This window comes from Coregonus lavaretus (assembly GCF_964263955.1).
Source record: "Coregonus lavaretus genome assembly, chromosome: 33".
Taxonomy (NCBI): Eukaryota; Metazoa; Chordata; class Actinopteri; order Salmoniformes; family Salmonidae; genus Coregonus; species Coregonus lavaretus.
The window spans coordinates 18,613,366-18,638,627 of record NC_140020.1 but is presented as its reverse complement, the minus strand read 5'-3'; the positions used below and the strand labels follow the sequence as shown (position 1 = coordinate 18,638,627).

At 44.6% G+C, this 25,262-nt stretch overlaps 1 protein-coding gene across 2 annotated transcripts in view; it reads left to right on the top strand.

Moving 5' to 3' along the window:
* The window catches only part of LOC311108559 (calcipressin-2-like), a 109,776-nt gene that overhangs the window by 67,989 nt on the left and 16,525 nt on the right, over positions 1-25,262 (top strand). Inside the window, exons 1-3 of one of the 2 annotated variants that reach the window (XM_084151215.1) lie at positions 2,511-2,776; positions 17,183-17,356; positions 18,393-18,564. In XM_084151215.1, the coding sequence (XP_084007341.1) occupies positions 2,690-2,776; positions 17,183-17,356; positions 18,393-18,564 (433 nt within the window). In that variant the 5' untranslated portion in view covers positions 2,511-2,689. Of the gene's footprint in view, positions 1-2,510; positions 2,777-17,182; positions 17,357-18,392; positions 18,565-25,262 lie in introns of those variants that run through there. The other variant, XM_084151214.1, reaches the window with a different exon arrangement.

The window sequence follows — 25,262 nt, the reverse complement described above, 5'->3', positions numbered from 1 at the left end:
TTTGGGGCTGTCGCTGGACAACAGACTTTCAACTCCCTCCAAAGATTTTCTATGGGGTTGAGATCTGGAGACTGGCTAGGCCACTCCAGGACCTTGAAATGCTTCTTACGAAGCCACTCCTTCGTTGCCCGGGCGGTGTGTTTGGGATCATTGTCATGCTGAAAGACCCAGCCACGTTTCATCTTCAATGCCCTTGCTGATGGAAGGAGGTTTTCACTCAAAATCTCACGATACATGGCCCCATTCATTCTTTCCTTTACACGGATCAGTCGTCCTGGTCCCTTTGCAGAAAAACAGCCCCAAAGCATGATGTTTCCACCCCCATGCTTCACAGTAGGTATGGTGTACTTTGGATGCAACTCAGCATTCCTTGTCCTCCAAACATGACGAGTTGAGTTTTTACCAAAAAGTTCTATTTTGGTTTCATCTGACCATATGACATTCTCCCAATCCTCTTCTGGATCATCCAAATGCACTCTAGCAAACTTCAGACGGGCCTGGACATGTACTGGCTTAAGCAGGGGGACACGTCTGGCAATGCAGGATTTGAGTCCCTGGCGGCGTAGTGTGTTACTGATGGTAGGCTTTGTTACTTTGGTCCCAGCTCTCTGCAGATCATTCACTAGGTCCCCCGTGTGGTTCTGGGATTTTTGCTCACCGTTCTTGTGATCATTTTGACCCCACGGGGTGAGATCTTGCGTGGAGCCCCAGATCGAGGGAGATTATCAGTGGTCTTGTATGTCTTCCATTTCCTAATAATTGCTCCCACAGTTGATTTCTTCAAACCAAGCTGCTTACCTATTGCAGATTCAGTCTTCCCAGCCTGGTGCAGGTCTACAATTTTGTTTCTGGTGTCCTTTGACAGCTCTTTGGTCTTGGCCATAGTGGAGTTTGGAGTGTGACTGTTTGAGGTTGTGGACAGGTGTCTTTTATACTGATAACAAGTTCAAACAGGTGCCATTAATACAGGTAACGAGTGGAGGACAGAGGAGCCTCTTAAAGAAGAAGTTACAGGTCTGTGAGAGCCAGAAATCTTGCTTGTTTGTAGGTGACCAAATACTTATTTTCCACCATAATTTGCAAATAAATTCATTAAAAATCCTACAATGTGATTTTCTGGATTTTTTTTCTAATTTTGTCTGTCATAGTTGACGTGTACCTATGATGAAAATTACAGGCCTCTCTCATCTTTTTAAGTGGGAGAACTTGCACAATTGGTGGCTGACTAAATACTTTTTTCCCCCACTGTAGTTCCTTCTCGCATCTATCTATGCACTCTCCTCCTCTCACCTTTTCCCTTCGCTTGTGGACTTCATTGCACAACACATCAACTGTCTGTGAACGGGCAAAAAAATATTTCCAGCCAAACTTTCATGACCGCTAACCGCTACACACAGCCTACATCGTTGTCATATCATAGTCAACATAGCTACTAAAATTAACACATTAGTAAACCCACTACAATCATGCAGTACAGTGTACAGTCTGCAGCAAGCAGTTTAGCAGTTACACCGGCGGGCCTTGGTGGCAATAAATTAATAAAACCAAAAGCTTACCTTGACTTGGAAGAGTTCCAGTGTTGGATAGACATAGCCAGCTAGCTAACATAGCATCCCTCTCTGTTTGAGCTGGGTGTTTGAGTAGGCTAAACTAGCTAAGTAAGTGAAAGTGGAAAAAGTATATACTACGAAATATCTCTCGCTCTCTCTGTCTCTCTCGTTTCTCCTTAATTTTGGAAGACATTAATTTGTTCAAAACTGTTCAACTATTGCCTTTCTCTCTGAGTTAACTACTCACCACATTTTATGCACTGCAGTGCTAGCTAGCTGTAGCTTATGCTTTCAGTACTAGATTCATTCTCTGATCCTTTGATTGGGTGGACAACATGTCAGTTCATGCTGCAAGAGCTCAGATAGGTTGGAGGACGTCCTACGGAAGTTGTCATAATTACTGTGTACATCTATGGAAGGGGGTGAGAATCATGAGCATTGAAGTCAATGTACCCAGAGGAGGACAGAAGCTAACTGTCCTACGGCTACACCATGGTGCTACCCTACAGAGTGCTGCTGAGAGTACTGTAGACCTTCATTGCAACAGTATCTTTTAATCAATTATTTGGTGACGTGAATATATTTATTATAGTCTTATCTCAAACGGATAAACTGTTCACTATTTTTATTTTTCAAGTTCACTGAGGAAGACGGTCCTCCCCTTCCTCCTCTGAGGAGCCTCCACTGCTTCACGTATAGCACAGCGTGAATCAGTCTTGTATTTATGAAGCTAATGTTCCATATTCATACTGCAGAATATTATTTGAATCCTTCCCCAGAGCCAATGTGTCTGAGTGTGTCTTGATTTTAGGGAGCATTGTGTGGAATGCAAATCAATGTTTGATATTGTGTGTGTGTGTGCTGGGGGCAGTGATGTCATAAATGGGGGATGGGAGGGGGGCTAGTGGTCTGATTCCTCTCGGCGTCTCTGCTTCTCCAATCAGCCAGCTCCGAGTAACAACCAGCCTCCCTCACAGCTAGAGATTACTACAGTGGGCTCTTCAGAACACAACACACACTCTCCCCCTCACACACACACACACACACCGGCGTGAACACACACACAGCCAGGTGCTCCGGACCGAGTTGTAGATTATCGCAGTTATTTGTCTGTCTGAACGGTGCAGAGAGAAGTGGAAATGCCTTCCCGAAACCTGGACTGTGATATCTCTGTCCTCATCGCCTGTGTGGTGGACGTTGAGGTGTTCACCAGTCAGGAGGTCAAGGTAGGACAAGATACACATACACACTCCTAGAAGGCAGCACAGAACATACTTCACACACACTTCAGAATACAGGACTAGAATTTGAGTTTGTAATGAGTATGTCTATGCTGCTCAAACAACTGTACTCAACTGCATGCATTCTAGTTTTTGTGTCTGCAATTACTGTAGGACTATTCTGAGGTTGTGTCTGACCAGTGTTTTACAGAACAGAGATCAGAGAGAGACAGTAGGTTAGCTAGTCGCCTGTCAGTCGCTCCTCAGATGCCATGTGCATGCCTAGTGTAGTTGACAAGGTGTGTACTGCCCAGCTAACCTTTACTGTCTGTTTCTGACTGGATTACTGTCTGCTGATGATTAGAAGTACTGTACATGCACAACAAACCGTTGATATATTGATTTTAACACTGGAGTACTGTTTGAATGCACTGTATGCAGTTGGTGTTCATTTTACATCAAACATGTCAGAGCCTTTTTACCATTACTTTGATTTGTGTCGGAGCAATTTTCATTTTTAGGGTGAAGTGTATTGAATTTCACAGCAAGATGCTGTAGCTATGTTCTCCTTTTGGCACTCTCAAATGTTCATAATTTACTTGCATAAGAAACACACACACTCATACACACACACTCATATACACACACACTCATATACACACACACACACACACACACACACACACTCATACACACACACACTCATATACACACACACTCATACCCACACTGCTGTGAGTGAGACGCTCATCATCGTACCACACTCCATCCTGATGTGCTGCTCCAATGCATCACACCTCAGCCCGACCGGACCTCACTGGGGAGCCCAAACACACACCCGACAGAGATGGATTACATCTATTGACCCAAAAATAGTCAGTGATTAGGAAACGAGGCTCTGTTTGAGTGATCATTATTCCTCCCATCACATCGGACCCACGTTTTGTTTAACGAATCACTGTCTGCTGCTCGGCTGCTCTGGTCTGGCTGCTCTCCTCACCACCATTTTCAACTGGGTTAACCATTCTAGAATATAGAAGATTCTGGAATCTAGACTATCCTCTGATAGAAGATGAGGCAGAGCGACTAAGGAGATTTATGATTGGAGTGATGTGAAGGTTGGCGCTAGGGGTAATGAGTAGCTAATGTTCAGACAGTCTGCTCCTGATGTTGTGTACATAGATAGAGGATAGCAGCTCAGATCCTAACCACTCTGAAGCTCTCTGATATGAATGCTAAAGCAGGTTCTCCCTATGCTTAGTCACAGCAGCTAAGGATGACCAAGTCACTTGTATCACATGGTGCTGAGAATATCACTGACACGGATGTGTTATTTAACATGTTGCCAGGTTTCCATATCCCTTCTGCCACAGACTCTTATGAATATGGAGTGTTTGAGCGGCTCAGACGAGGGTTCTTAATGTGTACAAGTGCAGGTCTACAGCCTGACATGTGACTGGTCAATGGTGTTGTTGACCATGACATGGCACCATGACCTCTCTCTCCCCCTCCCCCCCCTCTCTCCCTTTCTGCTCTCTCTCTCGCTCTCTTGCTCTCATTCTCTCTCCCTCTTCCACCCCCTTTCTCTCTCCCCCCGCAGTACCAGTGTCCATACTTTCCATTGAGCTGTGTCCTATATAGTTAGAGAGGGGTTAGAGGTTGAGGCAGGCTGTAATGTAATTTAATGACCGGAGGAGCAGCAGCTCACAGAGACATGTCATCTCTCTCTTCAGCCCTACAGTAGGAAACTCACCAGTCAGCAGAGTCAGGACCAGGGTCACTGTTATTCCTGTACCAGTCATGGACTTGAACCCTGACCTGTGACCTATGACTGTTCCGTCAACCCAGGACCTATCAGCCTCCAGTCACTTATAGTTACACTACCTGAATTTTGAAAGACTGCTATTATGGAGGTCTCTATGTAGATTACTGTTACTGTAATAGGCTATGTTTATAATGAGTGGTTTTGACATTGTACTCCTTGAATAAGTGAACTGGGTTCTGAACGGTATATGGTTTTCAGACTGACGTTTATGGGTGCGTTCTTTGGGATACTGTACTGTGGGTGACTGAGCACAGAAACACTATATTCCCAACACTAAACACTATCATTACTGAAGTAATTGATGTGGACTGACTATGGAAACATGACGGTATAGGAGGTCATGTCATGGCAGGGATTTGGGTTAAGGACGGGGTAGGTTTGGGTTGGAGTGTAGGTCATGGCATTGATTTGGGGTAGGTTTGGGTTGGAGTGTAGGTCATGGCATTGATTTGGGGTAGGTTCGGGTTGGAGTGTAGGTCATGGCATTGATTTGGGGTAGGTTTGGGTTGGAGTGTAGGTCATGGCATTGATTTGGGGTAGGTTTGGGTTGGAGTGTAGGTCATGGCATTGATTTGGGGTAGGTTCGGGTTGGAGTGTAGGTCAGGGTCAGTGAGATGGTAGAACTGTCAGCTGTATTTACAGGGAGGCATTTTCACAACATGGTTGTCAATATTAGGATGTCACCATTTCTGTTTGTTCCTCTCTTTATAAAACTATTACTATGATCCCAAGAGGTGCATTCAACATCATTCCTATTCAGCCAGTGTATGAAGAATAATTTTGATTTCAAGCATTCACATCTGTCTGTACCTCTTTGAATATACTCTAGTTTTGTTCTTTCTGATCTACCACCATGATAGATAAAGCAACTGTGATGCCAGCATTGTTAACATTGCATCTCTTTAGTGTCCCATTGTGTGAATGTTACACTCTCTAACTGTTTAGCTGGGTGTTTAACAAGGTAAGGAGAAAGAGAACATTGAAAGAGGGGCTGAAATAGAGAAGTTAGGAATGTTACTATAAAGAGAAAGAGTATCTCCGGTCTTCACCATGCATAACCTGGCACAGACATTAGATATTCTATTTCTATCACATTGTACTGAACAGTGGTTAGATAAAACCTACATTTCCATAAAGCCTGACCAATCATAATGTGCTGTAATAAAGTGTGGTGTTTAATGAATGAGAACCTTTAAGAAATCTATCCATGCCAGCTCTAATTGGCGACTTGTTCAATTTCTCCTCTAAGATGGAAAATCACATTACAGTAAAATGACTGGATGGATGAATAGGTGGATGGATAGGAGATTTTATCAACAATCCTCCCTCCCCCACAAGCTTGCTATGTGAAATTTCCTGCCTGGTTAAAATATGACCATTCCTGACACAAGGTTACACAACCCAGAAGTTATTTTTGGCTGTAGGTCAAGGTTCAACATGAAAAAGAGCAATCTGAGAGTCTAGAGTCTGGATGTGTTTGAGATGAATTATAGTTTCTTCCCCTAAAAGGAAGAGAGAACAGAAAAAGCCTGTATTCTGGCCTCTCTTTCTTTAGTCTCTGGCTGATTCATCTCCTACTCTGTCTGTATGTGATTAAAGCCTGTGTTGTTAAAGTTGGCATTCATCTGTGAATGAGTCTAAAGGTGAGTCTGGTTTCATGTTGAGTTGTTTTCCTCTCCACTTTCTCTCCTCTCCTCTGCTCCCCCTGTTATGAAAGGATTGATGGGGTTAATGCCAGTAAGTGAACAGTAAACATGCCTGTTTGGCTCTGGTAGCTTACCACTGTAATTACTTAAATATCCACATGCACACCGCATCGCCTTCAAAGGGGGCTGTGGAAAAAACACAACACCTTGGATCACTTTTGGTCCTTCCTCTAACACGGCCCCATTTAACTTATAATGTTATTCCAGTGCAGAGCTGTTGTGTTCCTATTTGATAGAGTGCTTCAGTGTGAGTGGTTCTCATACTGATGAGGAGCAGTCTGTCCTGTCCTCCTTAGTGCTGCTGGTTTGCTGTAGATAGATCTGTGTCTTCCTCAAGGAGAGGTGTCAACAGAAAGGTTAAGTTGAGTGGCACTTCCCTCTGTCACTCACTTAGCCCAGGGGTATTCAACCGGGGGTCCGTGGGGGTACTGCAGGGGGTCCACGAAACAAAGAATAATATAAAAGATCAATGTTGTTGTTTTTTTATTCAATATTTTTATGAATATCACTAGCAACAACAGAATAAACACATTTCTTAATTACGTACCTGTAGTCGAAAAGAGGAGAATATACTGTATCTTCTTTCCAATGATGTGAACTTTATTTCTCAACTCCTAATGAGCAAAGTACACTCATTGGAGCCAATTCCACTTACTGGAGTATCTGACATAGGCTATGAAAAAGCACCCGTGAACAGGCTACCAGTGTGGTAAGTGCTGCTGGTAAGCTTTCTTGACTTGCACATTAATTTTTGCCAACACATGGCTAACCTTTGTTTAACCAGCTAAACCGCTGTTCTTAGCTAAAATGTTTTTGGAGTTACTGTTCTAGCTAATAGGCTATGTTAGAGTTTACATTTCCTCTTCCAATTATAATGTGGGGAGGTCAAAATAATGAAAAACGTTCTACCAAATCTATTCATTTTAAAATGTGGATTTTTTTATCCTTGCCATTTTCATTCACCTGATTATGTCATTCACTTGATCACAAGCTAATGTATGATGGGGTCCCTGGGTCTCCGGTTTGCCTTGGCAAGAAAAGGTTGAAGACCCCATAACAGCCTATTTATAGATGCCTTGTTATCATTGGTGGGGGTGGGCTTCACTATAGCAATGCAGTGGTGTGTGTGTGTGTGTGTGTGTGTGTGTGTGTGTCCTCTGAATTTAACACTCAGTGGTAATTTCATGCTTTACTGGGCTTTACTCGTAGACGTCAGAGAGAGCTGGATGTTTAGAAACCAGGGCTGCTGCTTGGCCTATCCCCAGGCTTCCGACACAACAACACATTCTTTTCTCTCCATATCTCTTATTTGACCTTGAGCAAGCCTTTGCGTCACCCCTTCCACCCCCAAATTCTCAAATGTGATGCTGTCAACACAAGTACCCCAAAGAGCCACTTAGCTCCACCAGTTATCATTGGTGTTGTTGTGCACTGAGGAAATATGCAGAGTACTGCTCATTTTCTCTGAATAACAGTTGTGATGAATTATAACACTGTTAGTTAGCAGACACAATAATGCTAGACACCTATGTTCTTTGGCCTTCGCACATCTCTCCCACTGACTGTCTGTGATAGCTGTAACACCACCGAACCACCATCCCCTCTCGTTTCACCCTCTCGTTTGTTTTCACCCACTCCTTTTACTGTCATCCGGAGCACTTTGCTTCATTAGGATATTTATTTCCATAATTGGAGCACATAAACTGTGGAACGCAGTTTAATAGATTTCAGAATGGGCCCCTCCATCTTGACATTTTGTTTTAATAGCATGACTACTACAAACACCAGATGGTAATTATGAGGATGTTCACTGTTCACCTTTATAGCTCTCTATTATCTAAGGGCACTTAAAGCCATCAGACGCCCGCACGAACAGGCTGGACTGCGCTACCACTGCTCGTGTGTGTGCATGCTCATGTACGAATGGGTCTTTGTGTGTGAGCCTGAGAATTGTCATGGCCCTGTTGCTAGTTGATATTTAAAATCTCTGATTGCTACTTACATTTACATTTTAGTCATTTAGCAGACGCTCTTATCCAGAGCGACTTACAGTTTAGTGAGTGCATACATAATTTTTTTATTTTTCATACTGGCCCCCCGTGGGAATCGAACCCACAACCCTGGCGTTGCAAACGCCATGCTCTACCAACTGAGCTACATCCCTGCCGGCCATTCCCTCCCCTACCCTGGACGACGCTGGGCCAATTGTGAGCCGCCCAATGGGTCTCCCGGTCGCGGCCGGCTACTTCATGGGAAGTGACATTTCTCAGGTTGTATATGTTGGAGTTTTTATTTATTTAGCCTTTATTTAACCAGGAAAAGCCCCTTGAGGTTAGAAACCTCTTTTGCGTGGTAGGTGGACCTGGAGTTCCAGTAAGCAGAGTAATCCTGATAGCCTCCATAGCTCTACATAATGGATGTGTTCTATTGTGCAAGCGGTATGAATCTCTCAAACAGACTATAGTATGTTGGCAACCAGTGTTGTGTCCCCGTGTTTAGCGTGTTGCCATAACCACTGCTACGGTACGGTCTCCTCACCTTGTTCCCAGGAGGGTTTACTTTCCCTTTCAATCTCATGCCAAATATCATCATAACCCACAAATACGCTCCTCAGCTGATTCAGCACGGGAATCACGCCACTAAAGGCTTTGTGGTCTGTAACTAAACCAGCATAAAGAGTGTGGACAGTAAGACCCACTTGAATGGATACTTTACACCATGGCCGCAATTTTCTTGGAAGGATTGTGTTGGTCACATCATCATAGTGTGAGCAGTAGGCCTAGGCAATGACAGTTCTGCATCATAGCATACACATTACACAGTTAAGTCATCGTCAACTCCTATTCACCCATATGTTACGGTTAGGGCCAGGAGTTTTTCCTGACCCTGTGACCTGACCATGTGATCAAGACCATGTGACCTTTTCCTGGTCAAGTCAGGTGTTCAAAAACACTCATGGACCTAGTTATGCAATATCTCTTCCATGTTGATGTTAGATGGAAGAGACAACAGAATACTCTATGCCTCCTGGGCCTCTGAGACTCATCTGAAGAGTGAGATACTGAGTTGGTACCTTTAAAAATATGCTAGTGGTGACCAAGCCATTCTCCTCCATGGAAAATGCTGCTTGCTCGCTTTCAGAATACATTTTCTTTGTGTATTTCTCTCGGTCCTGGGCCTAAAAGGAGCTAGGGCAAGTCTTTGGGAACACAATGTTACCCTCTTTCTCATGCCAGATCTCCTCACTGTCTCCCCAAAGAGAAACGCAAGGAGTTCTTAATCTTCTCACCCTCTTCTCCTGCAACAGGTTGATCAAATTAAGATCCTACATCTGTAGCATACTTAATGCATATTTATTCAATCACTAGCAATATTGAGTGTGCTGAAATCCTCATCTGGAATGTACAATCAGTCAGTCTGGCCCAGCTAAAGCCTCAGGTCACTTGGAAGGTCAGTTAAGATGGATTAGCCATGTCCTAGTCATTCCTGTCTGTCCTCTGTAGTGGAATGTTGCTCCCAGTCAGTCCCTCCTGGTTGGGAATGCTGTGAGAGTGTTCTGGAACGCTGTGTCTGGAATCTCCAGTGAAAACAATGTAGGAACAGAACACAGGCTGTTTCTCGTTAACATTCTGAGTGCAGAGAGAGCACAGCACAGGACAACTCTGAGTCGTAACGCTGAAATACTGGAAGCTGCTCTACATTCCCAGCGTACCTCCGTTGTGTGCTTTACTTTAGCGCAGAAATTCTCCTATTGTCTTTGGCTTGTGTCAATGTTGTCGAAGGGTAATGAGTTTCAGTGGACTGGTCTTTTTCATGCAGAGTAATAATTTCAAGGTCATCTTTGTTTATGTTGAGTGTTATTGTTCGTTGTGCTACATTTATTGAAATATGTTGATGTTGCATAACCCCATGGCAACAGTTAGCAAAATGGCACCTCATGCTTTGCTCTTAACAGGCTTCACTCTATCGGGAACTGTGTGTAGCAGTAGGTCTCTTTTTACCTAGTTCTGTCACCCGGTCACATCACCTGATCTAAACATATAACCCCCATATGAGCACCATCACTTTCCAACTCATCAGCTCTGATACACAAAGCAGTATGCAAGATGAGCTCAATTTCCTCCTCTCCCCTACTCCCCCTGTCATACATGGACTAAGTTTGGATGGTTCTACATCAGAATATTAGATAATAGTTTATACCTTCAGACAGATCATTGCTTTGGAAAAGTAGTCAGATCTCCTGTCTTGCCAATGAGTCAACTCTGTGTCGTTCTCAAAGTGATATATAAATAGCTTTGCAGGGGTTAAATATAGTTATGAATAACCTTGTGTGTGTGCATATCTTACTCATTCTGCAGTCAGAATGTGTCTAATTATAAGATTATAGGATTCTGTGGTGTTTCTAGAGGTTGTATGAGTCATATGCATTTGTTTTCCCTGCTCTTAAAGTAATATGACACATCACACTACGGTAGAGAATATCTAATGCATTCTACCTGGATGTCTCAGTATTGCAGGGACGTTGCTTTGAAATACAGTAACATTCAGTCTGTGAAAGCCCCTTTTACATCAGTGCTTATATAAATACCCAGCCTAAACCCCCAAAGAGCAAGGAATGCAGATATAGAAGCACAGTGGCTAGGAGAAACTCCCTAGAAAGAAACCTAGAGAGGAACCAAAATGTGTGATGTTGAACTACAGTAATGAAATATAATCATTATTGAAATTGAACTACAGTAATGCTTCTGCAAGATCATTGTCATTTCCTTCATGTATTTTGTATTGCCTTGGATAAGAGCAGCTTTGATGCATCCTCACCTAGTTACGCCTCTGGAAGCAGCTCCAGACAAATAATGGGCCTCGCACATCCTTCCTGCCCGTCCAATCTAACACCCTCTTTCCTAATCACTTCGCTGACATTATTTGTCTTGAGATCCTCCACAGTGTTTGATTCGTTTATTATGGACTCACTCTCACTCACCATTAGGGTGATAAGTGTCCTGAAAGCCTTCAGTACTTAGCCCCCACACACCCCACACACACACACTCATCACCCATATGAATGATGTCAGAGAGGTTATACTCTATCACAACTATTTCTGTACACCACACACAAACATGCCCGTCTAGATGACATCAAGGCCTCCGCCTCAGTCTCTCTAACTACCTACCTCAGAATTACACTTTTTATCAATCTCTCCTCCTGAACAACGTGCATTATTCCACCAGTAATGTGCCTGAGCCATTTCCTTAACTAGGAGGTATGCGCCCACCGGTTCTTTGGTAATGCATCGATCGGTCGGCGGGCGGGCGGGAGAGGAGTATTTTTAGAAAGCTATGTTCTCTCCATTCCAGCTCCAACGAAACCCTCCCTCGCTTTTCCTCTCCTCCACTCCTCACCTCGCTGTCCATATTTGTAAAGGAATGTGATCTATTCTCAAATTACACTCACAATGCCCTCTCTGCGGAACAGACTAAAGAACAGGCTAGGTATTTTAATGCCATTAGGCCTATGTAAGCTAAAGCCCTAGTGATGGAACGTAAACCTGACCCAGAGGGTGATGTTACTGATTGGTGGATCAGGTTCCATGCTAAGCAAGCCCAGATCCACACACTGGCCTGCTGCTGATGGAACACTTCCCTCCTCTGTGTGGTGTGGGTCTGAGCCTCTAGACTCCTGGAGATGGATACATCACCTCAACTGGAATGTTGTTGTACACAGAGGGAACCCAGTCTAATGTTCATGAGTTGGACGCAACACAGGGAGGGACATTATGTCTGCTTTTGCCTTAACTCTGGCTAGAAGTTGCTTCTAGGTACAGATCTAGGAGCAGTTTGCCTCGATTTTGATCTCAAATCAAATTAATTGTATTTGTCACATACACATGTTTTGCATATGTTATTGCGGATGTAGCGAAATGCTTGTGCTTCTAGCTCCGACAGTGCAGTAATATCTAACAAGTAATATCTAACAATTTCACAACATATACCCAATACACACAAATCTAAGTAAGGAATGAATTAAGAATATATACATATATGGACGAGCGATGTCAGCGCGGCATGGACTAAGATACAGTAGAATAGTATAGAATACAGTATATACATATGAGATGGGTAATGCAAGATATGTAAACATTATTAAAGTGGCTAGTGTTCCATTTCTTAAAGTGGCCAGTGATTTCTAGTCTATGTCTATAGGCAGCAGCCTCTAATGTGCTAGTGATGGCTATTTAACAGTCTGAAGGCCTTGAGATAGAAGCTGTTTTTCAGTCTCTCGGTCCCAGCTTTGATGCACCTGTACTGACCTCGCCTTCTGGATGATAGCGGGGTGAACAGGCAGTGGCTCGGGTGGTTGAGGCCCTTGATGATCTTTTTGGCCTTCCTGTGACATCAGGTGCTGTAGGTGTCCTGGAGAGCAGGTAGTTTGCCTCCGGTAATGCATTGGGCAGACCGCACTACCCTCTGGAGAGCCTTGCAGTTGCGGGCGGTGCAGTTGCCGTACCAGGCGGTGATACAGCCCGACAGGATGCTCTCAATTGTGCATTTGTAAAAGTTTGTGAGGGTTGTAGGTGCCAAGCCAAATTTCTTTAGCCTCCTGAGGTTGAAGAGGCTCTGTTGCGCCTTCTTCACCACACTGTCTGTGTGGGTGGTCCATTTCCGTTTTGTCAGTGATGTGTACGCCAAGGAACTTGAAGCTTTCCACCTTCTCCACTGTGGTCCTGTCGATGTGGATAGGGGGGTGCACCCTCTGCTGTTTTCTGAAGTCCACGATCATCTCCTTTTGTTTTGTTGACGTTGAGTGAGAGATTATTTCCCTGGCACCACACTCCCAGAGCCCTCACCTCCTCCCTGTAGGCGGTCTCGTCATTGTTGGTAATCAAGCCTACTACTGTTGTGTCGTCTGCAAACTTGATGATTGAGTTGGAGGCGTGCTTGGCCACGCAGTCATGGGTGAACAGGGAGTACAGGAGGGGGCTGAGCACGCACCCTTGTGGGGCCTCAGTGTTTAGGATCAGCGAAGTGGAGGTGTTGTTTCCTACCTTCACTACCTGGGGGCGGCCCGTCAGGAAGTCCAGGACCCAGTTGCACAGGGCGGGGTTCAGACCCAGGGCCTCAAGCTTAATGATGAGCTTGGAGGGTACTATGGTGTTGAATGCTGAGCAATAGTCAATGAACAGCATTCTTACATAGGTATTCCTCTTGACCAGATGGGATAGGGCAGTGTGCAGAGTGATGGCGATTGCATCGTCTGTGGTTGTATTGGGGCGGTAAGCAAATTGAAGTGGGTCTAGGGTGGCAGGTAAGGTAGAGGTGATATGATCCTTGACTAGTCTCTCAAAGCACTTCATGATGACAGAGGTGAGTGCTACGGGGTGATAGTCGTTTAGTTCAGTTACCTTTGCATTCTTGGGTACAGGAACAATGGTGGCCATCTTTAAGCATGTGGGAACATCAGACTGGGATAGGGAGAGATTGAATATGCCTGTAAACACACCAGCCAGCTGGTCTGCGCATGCTCTAAGGATGCGGCTAGGGATGCCGTCTGGGCCAGCAGCCTTGCGAGGGTTAACACGTTTAAATGTTTTACTCACGTCAGCCATGGAGAAGGAGAGCCCACAGTCCTTGGTAGCGGGCCGCGTCAGTGGCACTGTGTTATCCTCAAAGCGAGCAAAGAAGTATTTCAGCCTCCAGTATTTATGCTGCAGTAGTTTATGTGTCGGGGGGCTGGGGTTAGTTGGTTATACCTGGAGTACTTCTCCTGTCTTATCCAGTGTCCTGTGTGAATTTAAGTATGCTCTCTCTAATTCTCTCGTTCTCTCTTTCTCTCTGAGAACCTGAGCCCTAGGACCATACGTCAGGACTACCGGGCATGATGACACCTTGCTGTCCCCAGTCCGCCTGGCCTTGCTGCTATTCCAGTTTCAACTGTTCTGCCTGCGGTTACGAAACCCCTACCTGTCCCAGACCTGCTGTTTTCAACTCTTAATGATCGGCTATGAAAAGCCAACTGAGAGACCTGAGCCCTAGGACCATACGTCGGGACTACCGGCCGTGGTGACTCCTTGCTGTCCCCAGTCCGCCTGGCCTTGCTGCTATTCCAGTTTCAACTGTTCTGCCTGCGGTTATGGAACCCCTACCTGTCCCAGACCTGCTGTTTTCAACTCTTAATGATCGGCTATGAAAAGCCAACTGAGATTTATTCCTGATTATTATTTGACCATGCTTGTCACTTATGAACATTTTTGAACATCTTGGCATGGTTCTGTTATAATCTTCACCCGGCACAGCCAGAAGAGGACTGGCCACCCCTCATAGCCTGGTTCCTCTCTAGGTTTCTTCCTAGGTTTTCGCCTTTCTAGGGAGTTTTTCCTAGCCACCGTGCTTCTACACCTGCATTACTAGCTGTTTGGGGTTTTAGGCTGGGTTTCTGTACAGCACTTCGAGATATTAGCTGATGTAAGAAGGGCTATATAAAATAAAATTGATTGAAATTGATTGATTGATGGTTTAGCTTGTCCGGAAGCAAGACGTCAGTCTCGGCGACGTGGCTGGTTTTCCTTTTGTAGTCCGTGATTGTCTGTAGACCCTGCCACATACTTCTCCGGGAGAGGAATGCAAAAGTGACCTCTTATCAGTGTCAAGGGGGCAACATCATCCTACTGCTCTGGCTTATTGAAAGGCAGAAGAACATGCTACCGAGGTGAAATGTTGAACACACTTCTATAATAATAATATGCCATTTAGCAGACGCTTTTATCCAAAGCGACTTACAGTCATGTGTGCATACATTTTTACGTATGGGTGGTCCCGGGGATCGAACCCACTACCCTGGCGTTACAAGCCCCATGCTCTACCAATTGAGCTACAGAGGACCACTTCTAAAGTGAAGCAGCAACATTTGCTGCTGTATTAATTCACACAACTCCGACAACGCAGAGGGAAACTGTTAAAGTGCTGATCCAAGGCACCTGCAGTGAGCCAGGTACTCCTCTACCATACAGCTCTATTCTACACCCCCTCACCTGTCAGAGGGGAGTAGTACAGCAAGTTGAACTGAGCTGTCACCACTCATCTCCACCCACCCAGTCAGGACAGACACATACCAGTCCCAGCTGTCAGCTCCCAGGACACATACAGTACACTCACTCGGCATCAGGAGCCTACTACACGCCACCGATCTCACACATGCTGACAGGAAACAAGCTCTGAGACATATTTACTAGTTTGGAAAGTGACGACCAGCTCCACCAAGGAAGTCATATTTCCATCTGTCACCGGCTCTGACATAACGAGCTGCCAATACGCTCTCTTTGTCAGGCGTGCTGATAGACGACTATTGTATCTGACTGACTCAAAGTGGAGTGAATAGATGTTTTGATGGGAGTGAGATGTGACATCTTGGAACTAACTATTCTGTCAGACTAGTTTTAACAGTTGTCTTTTAACAATGTTATGTGGTCACATTGTTTATTTGATGGAGCACAGCTGAATCTAAAAATCTTCCTTGGCACGGAATGTATTAACTGACTAACAAAAGATCCATTGAATTGATTGTACATTGCATGAACATGATCTCTGTAACCTGCCCATGCAGTCTCACTATTGCTGATCCTTCTAAGGAGGATATAGTGGCTGTCTTTAAACATGAGAGAGATTAATGAAATCCCTGTTCAAGTTTTGTTGTTTTTTACACATGCGCAAATATTTTTTCAGATGCACAGTTAAGTACCAGATTATCTCTTTAAAAGTACTCATCTTCACACTCATTACTGGCTAAATGAGGTGGCTCGTTTAGAGTCTGCTAGAACAGCAGCTCAGCTCACCACCATGTGGAAGGAAGGAGGGAGGGAGGAAGGAGGGGAAATAGGCCATATGCTCTGCTCTGTCTTTAATGCTGTGTTTAAAACCTGCTTGTTATTGTGAACGAATGTCTCATTTGGGAAAAGTACAAGTCGTATGAGTTAACTGAGGTGGGAGATTTCCTTTTTGGTTGAGTGTCTTAATTCACAGAATTCAGTGTTTGACACAATCATCCCTATATAACCTGGTCTGGCAATAACCAATGAATTCTATCCTGGGGTTATGAGGTGGGGTTATAGAGGTCAGACATAGCTACAGTAACAGAGATGTTGTGTTAGCGATCAGGCTGTAGAGCCCCGAGGTTGTGGGAGATTCCCCCTGGTCTGAGGAAATGACTACCTCTTCCTCTTTCTTTCTCCTCTCTTCTCCTCTTTCCTCCACCCTGCTTCCCTGTCTCCCCCAACTCTGCCTTCGCTGTGTCCATATCCACTACACTTCTCCCCTCTCTCTCTCTCTCTCTCTCTCTCTCTCTCCTCCTCCTCCTCTATGGAGCCCAGGGCAGGTCTGGGAGATGATGCTCAGATAAGACACCTTTCATTAGCTCTGCTCCCCAGCAGGAAATGAATGCTAAGCAAGCGGATAGATTCCAATCACACTCACACATACGTACACATACGTACGTGCGCGCAAACACACACATGCATACACACAAATGTTTTCCCCTCTCTCTCTCTCCTGCTCTTCTCTGGCCAGGCTTAATGAATGGGTGATTTATTTGGTCGGCAACAGAAGACATAATCTAGACTACACCCAATAAAACAACACAGAAACCTGCAGCATCCTCTGTGCATGATAAACAGGTTATTACCTGGAGAAAGGATTCTGTTGGTACTGGTGGAGGCTGCAGCTGTGATAAATATGGAACCTCACCCCAGACACTGCTTATTGTCTCTCTCCCTCAGGGCTTACTGTATGACTATCTGAATTATTCATGCTTTGGCATTTACCACCTGAAACTATATTATGCACAACTTCATCTGTGGTTTGTTTTTGTCTCTCTTTATTGTCTTGGTTCAGGAGATGTTCGAGGCTCTGTTCCTGTCCTATGATGAGCGGGTGACATTCCAGCTGTTCAAGAGTTTCCGGCGTGTCCGCCTCAACTTTAGCAACCCCAAAGCTGCCGCCAGCGCCAGGATAGAGCTGCACGAAACGCCCTTCAGGGGCAAGAAGCTCAAACTCTACTTCGCCCAGGTCAGTAGTTATACAGTACAACAAGCAGAACTGACTGCCATAGACTGTGACTTTGATTTCCCCTTATGATAGTTCTGTTACCTATTGTTGGAAGGAGTTTATTTATATTTTTACAGGGACAGTGCACATGAATCAACGTTTCAGTAAAAGTGCCGGTTTTAGACAGCCGGCTAATTTTCAACCGCAGCCCCTGGGCAGGTTATTAAAAACAATTAGAATAATAATGCAGACAAACCATGAGCAGTGAGCACATGCAGAGCAACATAGAACAAGCAACATGTAGCATGCAGACAGAGGAATTAAGACACATTGTCACTAGCTTTAGTTATGGTGTATAGTTCAGGGGAATAAATGTGTTTATGGAAAATGTGTACGTTTTGTCACCGATGCAGTGTGACTAACTTTAAAAGCCTCTCCAGGGTGTGTGTGTGTGTGTGTGTGTGTGTGTGCCGTCCTTCTTGCAGCAGCATGTGATTGCTCCACATTAGCCAATAGGCCTGTCTAATTCCTTTCCCAAAGGCTATCAGGGTCTTAAACACTCTGCTGAGGCAGAGAGAGTCCATGAGTTATTCTCCAGTTAGAGATGACCTAATATCAACCTAACCTCCGTTTCCCCTGAAAAAGTGGGGACTCCGCTCAGCTGTCTTTCTACGCCTGCTACATTAGGTTAATTTGCATGTGATCTGCACTAATTTAGGCCTATTAGCCTTTAGTCAAGATGACTAACTACCAACTGTAGCTCAGTTGGTAGAGCATGGCGCTTGCAACTCCAGGGTTCTGGGTTCGTTTCCCACGGGGGGCCAGTATGAAAATGTATGCACTCACTAACTGTAAGTCGCTCTGGATAAGAGCGTCTGCTAAATGACTAAAATGTCAAAATAAAATAAAATGACAGGCCTGGTGGCGATGATGTGGGTCTGTACCCCTGTAGACTAGGTTTTTGTTCAAGCCCATTACTAAGAGACGTTGGATTCAAACCTATTCATTAAGAATTGGTTTCTTTCTCTCTCCCTCTCTCTTTCCCTCCCTCCCTCAGGTCCAGAACCCAGTATCAGACAGTGATAACCTGCACCTGGCTCCTCCTCAGCCCTCTAAACAGTTCCTCATCTCCCCTCCTGGCTCACCGCCCATTGGCTGGCAGCAGATAGACGAGGCCACGGCCGTCATCAACTACGACCTGCTCTATGCTGTGGCCAAACTGGGCCCCGGTGAGTCATACCACTATATAGTACATACTGTTTCTTACAGAGAAACCGCTTGCTGTCAGTTTTAGTTTGTCAGTCTCAATCCTTCTCTCATCTTTAAATTACTCTCCCTGTTTCATTCTCTCAATCATTTATGTCTCCCATTCTCTCTGATCTTTCTATTGTCTCATCCTCTTGCTTGCTAGCTTTGTTATTCTCCCTCTCGTTCCCTCTCTCACTAAATATAGCCACTCTGTAAATATATCCAGTCTTTAAATATAGCCACTCTGTAAATATATCCAGTCTTTAAATATAGCCACTCTGTAAATATAGCCAGTCTTAAAATATATCCAGTCTTTAAATATAGCCACTCTGTAAATATATCCACTGTAAATATATCCAGTCTTTAAATATATCCAGTCTTTAAATATAGCCACTCTGTAAATATATCGTCTTTAAATATATCCACTCTGTAAATATATCCAGTCTTTAAATATAGCCACTCTGTAAATATATCCAGTCTTTAAATATAGCCACTCTGTAAATATATCCAGTCTGTAAATATATCCAGTCTGTAAATATATCCACTCTGTAAATATATCCAGTGCTACGTGAGCGTCATGTAATTGGACATCCTAGAGCACCTCCCCTCGTTCAAGCAGGGCATCAGGTCAAATAATTTTTGTTTTAAAATGGCAATCTGCAGTTCAAACAATAACTAAGTGGCTCCCTGCCACTGATTTGGTGAACAGCTGAGGGTTTGGCTGGAGAAATGTAACTACTCTCAAACTCATGGACAGAGCTATGGATACAAGGACTGACCATCCATGATATCAGAATTATAGTTTTAACCGTGTTTTGAGGCAATACAGTGTTTATGTTTATAAACAAATGAGTAAAAAAAGATGATTGGGTACGACAGTTTAACTAAGTTTATGAGGCATTTAAAAGTTATATTCTTCAAGAATCAATGGATATATTTCATTAATTTAAAAGTCTCAAAATGGATGAAGCAACTGCAGGTTGCCGCTTTAAAGGATTGATGGTCTCAAGTCACACCGGTCAGAACCTGTACCTTTTTAAACTGATTAGTATTCATAGAATACGTCCTCTGGCATCAATCACTGTCTGTTCTATAATCAGCCCTAATTCAGCCCTCTGTGTACAGAACAAGGGCATAGACACACTCAGAACAACAAAGACTGAGAGTGAAGGATAATTTATATGAGCTGGACCACAGTTGACCTTCAGATGCAGTATAGAGACATCAGGAAGTTTTACTCCCATACAATGTAAAACCCTTTGAGTCCTTCAAAATTCTTTATGATCATAACAAGAGTATCAACTCCTGTATCTTTCCACTTCAGAGTATAGGGAAGGTTGTGTTCTGGCGTTTATGACCATGTCATGTCCAGGGGTCCAGTTAGTGTTTGTAGTGGACCACATACATTGACCGACAGAGTAGATGACCGCTCAGGATGTGACCGTCCATTTCACAAGAGTCAGTCAGGTCAACCCCAGCTGTTGGTCTGATTAAGTACTGTTCCCATGGGGAATGTGTTCTACCAGGTTTATTACAGGCAACAAGCTATTTACACATGTATTTAAACTGAGGAAGGACATTCCACACAAGATTGTGTGTCACATTATTGTATTGTCCCAGAGGGGAGAGTTCATCTAAAATAACTATGTATTTAGATCCAAGATGGCGTAGCAGTGCGGTCGTGTTCTTTGTTGTGTGTCCGTGTAAATAGCCTGGTTTTTGTATTTTTTTGTATTTTTCATACATTTCCCTATCAAACTTTTCATCCTTCTACAAAATATACTTTCCTGCAACCCGCCTCACTCAATGTGGAACAGATTCTATTATTGACTTACCTTTTATCTAGAATCTCCAGTTGAAACTAGCTAGCCAGCTAACTAGCTACTTGTTATTAGCCACCGTTAGCGGTTTTCACCCAGAACATCGGATTTTCTGCATAACTGAATGACTGGACATTAACACCGGATCGCATCTAGCTAGCCGCAACCGAATGGATGTTGCTGTTGGCTAATCACCACTGCCCCCGAAGCAAGCACCAGTTAGCCTTGAGCTAGCCTCGAGCCAGGCCCATATCCCGGCAATCTACCTCTCTGTCTACCGGATGGGAGTAGCCAGCTAACTAGCTACTTGCTATTAGCCACCGTTAGCGGTTTTTCACCAATGTCTGTGGCCAACACTACCTACCAGCCAGCTCTAGCCTGGACTATTATCGGCCAGTCAGCACTGTCTGCACAGCGCGTTATCGACCCAGAACATATCGTTTTTTCTGCCGGAATCACTGGACCTTTAACACCGGATCATCGCAACTAGCTAGCTGCAACCAAATGGATGTTGTTGTTGTTGGCTAATCAGCCTTGAGCTAGCCTTGAGCCAGGCCCATCTCCCGGCTATCTACCTCTCTGTCAACCGGACGGGACCTCCTAGTGTTGACACGGAGCCCCGCCGATCCAACACGACTGGTCTGCCGACAAAATCGTCTGATGTGGTTTCAACAGGCTTCCCGTTACGACGTCGACCACGAAGATCCATCTGCTAGCCCCAGCCCGCTAGTACACGCAAGCCGTGGCCTCTTGCTCGCCAGTGCTGTAGCAGCCCCCGAACTACCTCCGAACTCTCCTATTGCTGTTCACCGGACCATATGATAACTCCGCTATACAGCTGATGCCTGCTGGACTGTTCCTTTATACGGTACCGCATCCTGTTTATGTCTAGCCTCAGCCCAAACTTTGTCGCCATTACCAGCTGTTGTCTTAGCTCTCTCTCCCATGTCAATATGCCTTGCTTATTGCTGTTTTGGTAATTTCTTATTGTACTATTTCACTGTAGATCCCCCAGCCCAGCTCAACCTGCCTTAGATAGCTCCTTTGTCCCACCCCCCATACACACGGAGACCGACTCAATCGGTGCCTCCAGTGATGCTATCTCTTTCATCGTTACCCAACGCTTAGGTTTACCTCCACTGTACTCATATCCTTCCATATCCTTGTCTGTACATAATGCCCTGAATCTATTCTACAATGCCCGGAAATCTGCCCCTTTATTTCTCTGTACCCAACGCACTAGAAGACCATTACTTAAAGCCTTTAGCCGTATCCTTATTCTACTCCTTCTCTGTTCCTCTGGTGATGTAGAGGTTAACCCAGGCCGTGTAGCCCCCAGTATCACACCTACTCCCCAGGTGTTATCATTTGTTGACTTCTGTAACTGTAAAAGCCTTGGTTTCTTGCACATTAACATCCGAAGCCTCCTCCCTAAGTTTGAGTTATTCACTGCGTTAGCACACTCCGCCAACCCTGATGTTCTAGCAGTGTCTGAATCCTGGCTTAGGAAGGCCACCAAAAATTCAGAAATGTCCATCCCCAACTACAACATTTTCCGTCTCGATAGAACTGCCAAAGGGGGTGGGGTTGCAATCTACTGTAGAGAGAGCCTGCAGAGCTCTATCGTACTATCCAGGTCTGTGCCCAAACAGTTTGAGCTTCTACTTCTAAAAATCCACCTTTCCAGAAATAAGTCTCTCACTGTTGCCGCTTGCTACAGACCCCCCTCAGCCCCAAGCTGTGCCCTGGACACCATATGTGAACTGATTGCCCCCCATCTATCCTCAGTTCGTACTGCTTGGTGACCTAAACTGGGATATGCTTAACACCCCGGCCAACCTACAATCTAAACTAGATGCCCTCAATCTCACACAAATTATCAACGAACCTACCAGGTACAACCCTAAATCTGTAAACATGGGCACCCTCATAGATACAGTGGGGGAAAAAAGTATTTAGTCAGCCACCAATTGTGCAAGTTCTCCCACTTAAAAAGATGAGAGAGGCCTGTAATTTTCATCATAGGTACACGTCAACTATGACAGACAAATTGAGGAAAAAAAATCCAGAAAATCACATTGTAGGATTTTTTATGAATTTATTTGCAAATTATGGTGGAAAATAAGTATTTGGTCACCTACAAACAAGCAAGATTTCTGGCTCTCACAGACCTGTAACTTCTTCTTTAAGAGGCTCCTCTGTCCTCCACTCGTTACCTGTATTAATGGCACCTGTTTGAACTTGTTATCAGTATAAAAGACACCTGTCCACAACCTCAAACAGTCACACTCCAAACTCCACTATGGCCAAGACCAAAGAGCTGTCATAGGACACCAGAAACAAAATTGTAGACCTGCACCAGGCTGGGAAGACTGAATCTGCAATAGGTAAGCAGCTTGGTTTGAAGAAATCAACTGTGGGAGCAATTATTAGGAAATGGAAGACATACAAGACCACTGATAATCTCCATCGATCTGGGGCTCCACGCAAGATCTCACCCTGTGGGGTCAAAATGATCACAAGAACGGTGAGCAAAAATCCCAGAACCACACGGGGGGACCTAGTGAATGACCTGCAGAGAGCTGGGACCAAAGTAACAAAGCCTACCATCAGTAACACACTACGCCGCCAGGGACTCAAATCCTGTAGTACCAGACGTGTCCCCCTGCTTAAGCCAGTACATGTCCAGGCCCGTCTGAAGTTTGCTAGAGTGCATTTGGATGATCCAGAAGAGGATTGGGAGAATGTCATATGGTCAAATGAAACCAAAATAGAACTTTTTGATAAAAACTCAACTCGTCGTGTTTGGAGGACAAATAATGCTGAGTTGCATCCAAAGAACACCATACCTACTGTGAAGCATGGGGGTGGAAACATCATGCTTTGGGGCTGTTTTTCTGCAAAGGGACCAGGACGACTGATCCGTGTAAAGGAAAGAATGAATGGGGCCATGTATCGTGAGATTTTGAGTGAAAACCTCCTTCCATCAGCAAGGGCATTGAAGATGAAACATGGATGGGTCTTTCAGCATGACAATGATCCCAAACACACCGCCCGGGCAACGAAGGAGTGGCTTCGTAAGAAGCATTTCAAGGTCCTGGAGTGGCCTAGCCAGTCTCCAGATCTCAACCCCATAGAAAATCTTCGGAGGGAGTTGAAAGTCCGTGTTGCCCAGCGACAGCCCCAAAACATCACTGCTCTAGAGGAGATCTGCATGGAGGAATGGGCCAAAATAGCAGCAACAGTGTGTGAAAACCTTGTGAAGACTTACAGAAAACGTTTGACCTGTGTCATTGACAACAAAGGGTATATAACAAAGTATTGAGAAACTTTTGTTATTGACCAAATACTTATTTTCCACCATAATTCGCAAATAAATTCATTAAAAATTCTACAATGTGAGTTTCTGGATTTATTTTTCTCATTTTGTCTGTCATAGTTGACGTGTACCTATGATGAAAATTACAGGCCTCTCTCATCTTTTTAAGTGGGAGAACTTGCACAATTGGTGGCTGACTAAATACTTTTTTTCCCCACTGTATCATCCTGACAAATTGACCCTCTAAATACACCTCCGCTGTCTTCAACCAGGATCTCAGCGATCACTGCCTTATTGCCTGTGTCCGTAATGGGTCCGCGGTCAAACGACCACCTCTCATCACTGTCAAACGCTCCGTAAAACACTTTAGCAAGCAGGCCTTTCTAATTGACCTGGCCCGGGTATCCTGGATGGATATTGACCTCATTCCGTCAGTAGAGGATGCCTGGTTGTTCTTTAAAAGTGCTTTCCTCTCAATCTTAAATAAGCATGCCCCATTCAAAAAATTCAGAACTAAGAACAGATATAGCCCCTGGTTCTCCTCAGACTTGACTTCCCTTGACCAGCACAAAAACATCCTGTGGCGTACTGCATTAGCATCGAACAGCCCCCGCGATATGCAACTTTTCAGGGAAGTCAGGAACCAATATACACAATCAGTTAGGAAAGCAAAGGCTAGCTTTTTCAAACAGAAATTTGCATCTTGTAGCACTAACTCCAAAAAGTTTTGGGACACTGTAAAGTCCATGGAAAATAAGAGCACCTCCTCCCAACTGCCCACTGCACTGAGGCTAGGAAACACTGTCACCACCGATAAATCTACAATAATCGAGAATTTCAACAAGCATTTTGCTACGGCTGGCCATGCTTTCCACCTGGCTACCACTACCCCGGCCACCAGCTCTGCACCCTCCGCTGCAACTTGCCCATGCCCCCCCCACAGCTTCTCCTTCACACAAATTCAGACAGCTGATGTTCTGAAAGAGCTGAAAAATCTGGACCCCTACAAATCAGCTGGGCTAGACAATCTGGACCCTTTCTTTCTAAAATTAGCCGCCGAAATTGTCGCAACTCCTATTACTAGCCTGTTCAACCTCTCTTTCGTAACGTCTGAGATCCCCAGAGATTGGAAAGCTGCCGCGGTCATCCCCCTCTTCAAAGGGGGTGACACTCTAGATCCAAACTGTTACAGACCTATATCCATCCTGCCCTGCCTTTCGAAAGTATTTGAAAGCCAAGTTAACAAACAGATCACTGACCATTTCGAATCCCACCGTACCTTCTCCCTATGCAATCCGGTTTCCGAGCTGGTCATGGGTGCACCTCAGCCACGCTCAAGATCCTAAACGATATTATAACCGTGATCGATAAAAGACAGTACTGCGCAGCCGTCTTCATCGACCTGGCCAAGGCTTTCGACTCTGTCAACCACCGCATTCTTATTGGCAGACTAAATAGCCTTGGTTTCTCTAATGACTGCCTCGCCTGGTTCACCAACTACTTCTCAGATAGAGTTCAATGTGTCAAATCGGAGGGCCTG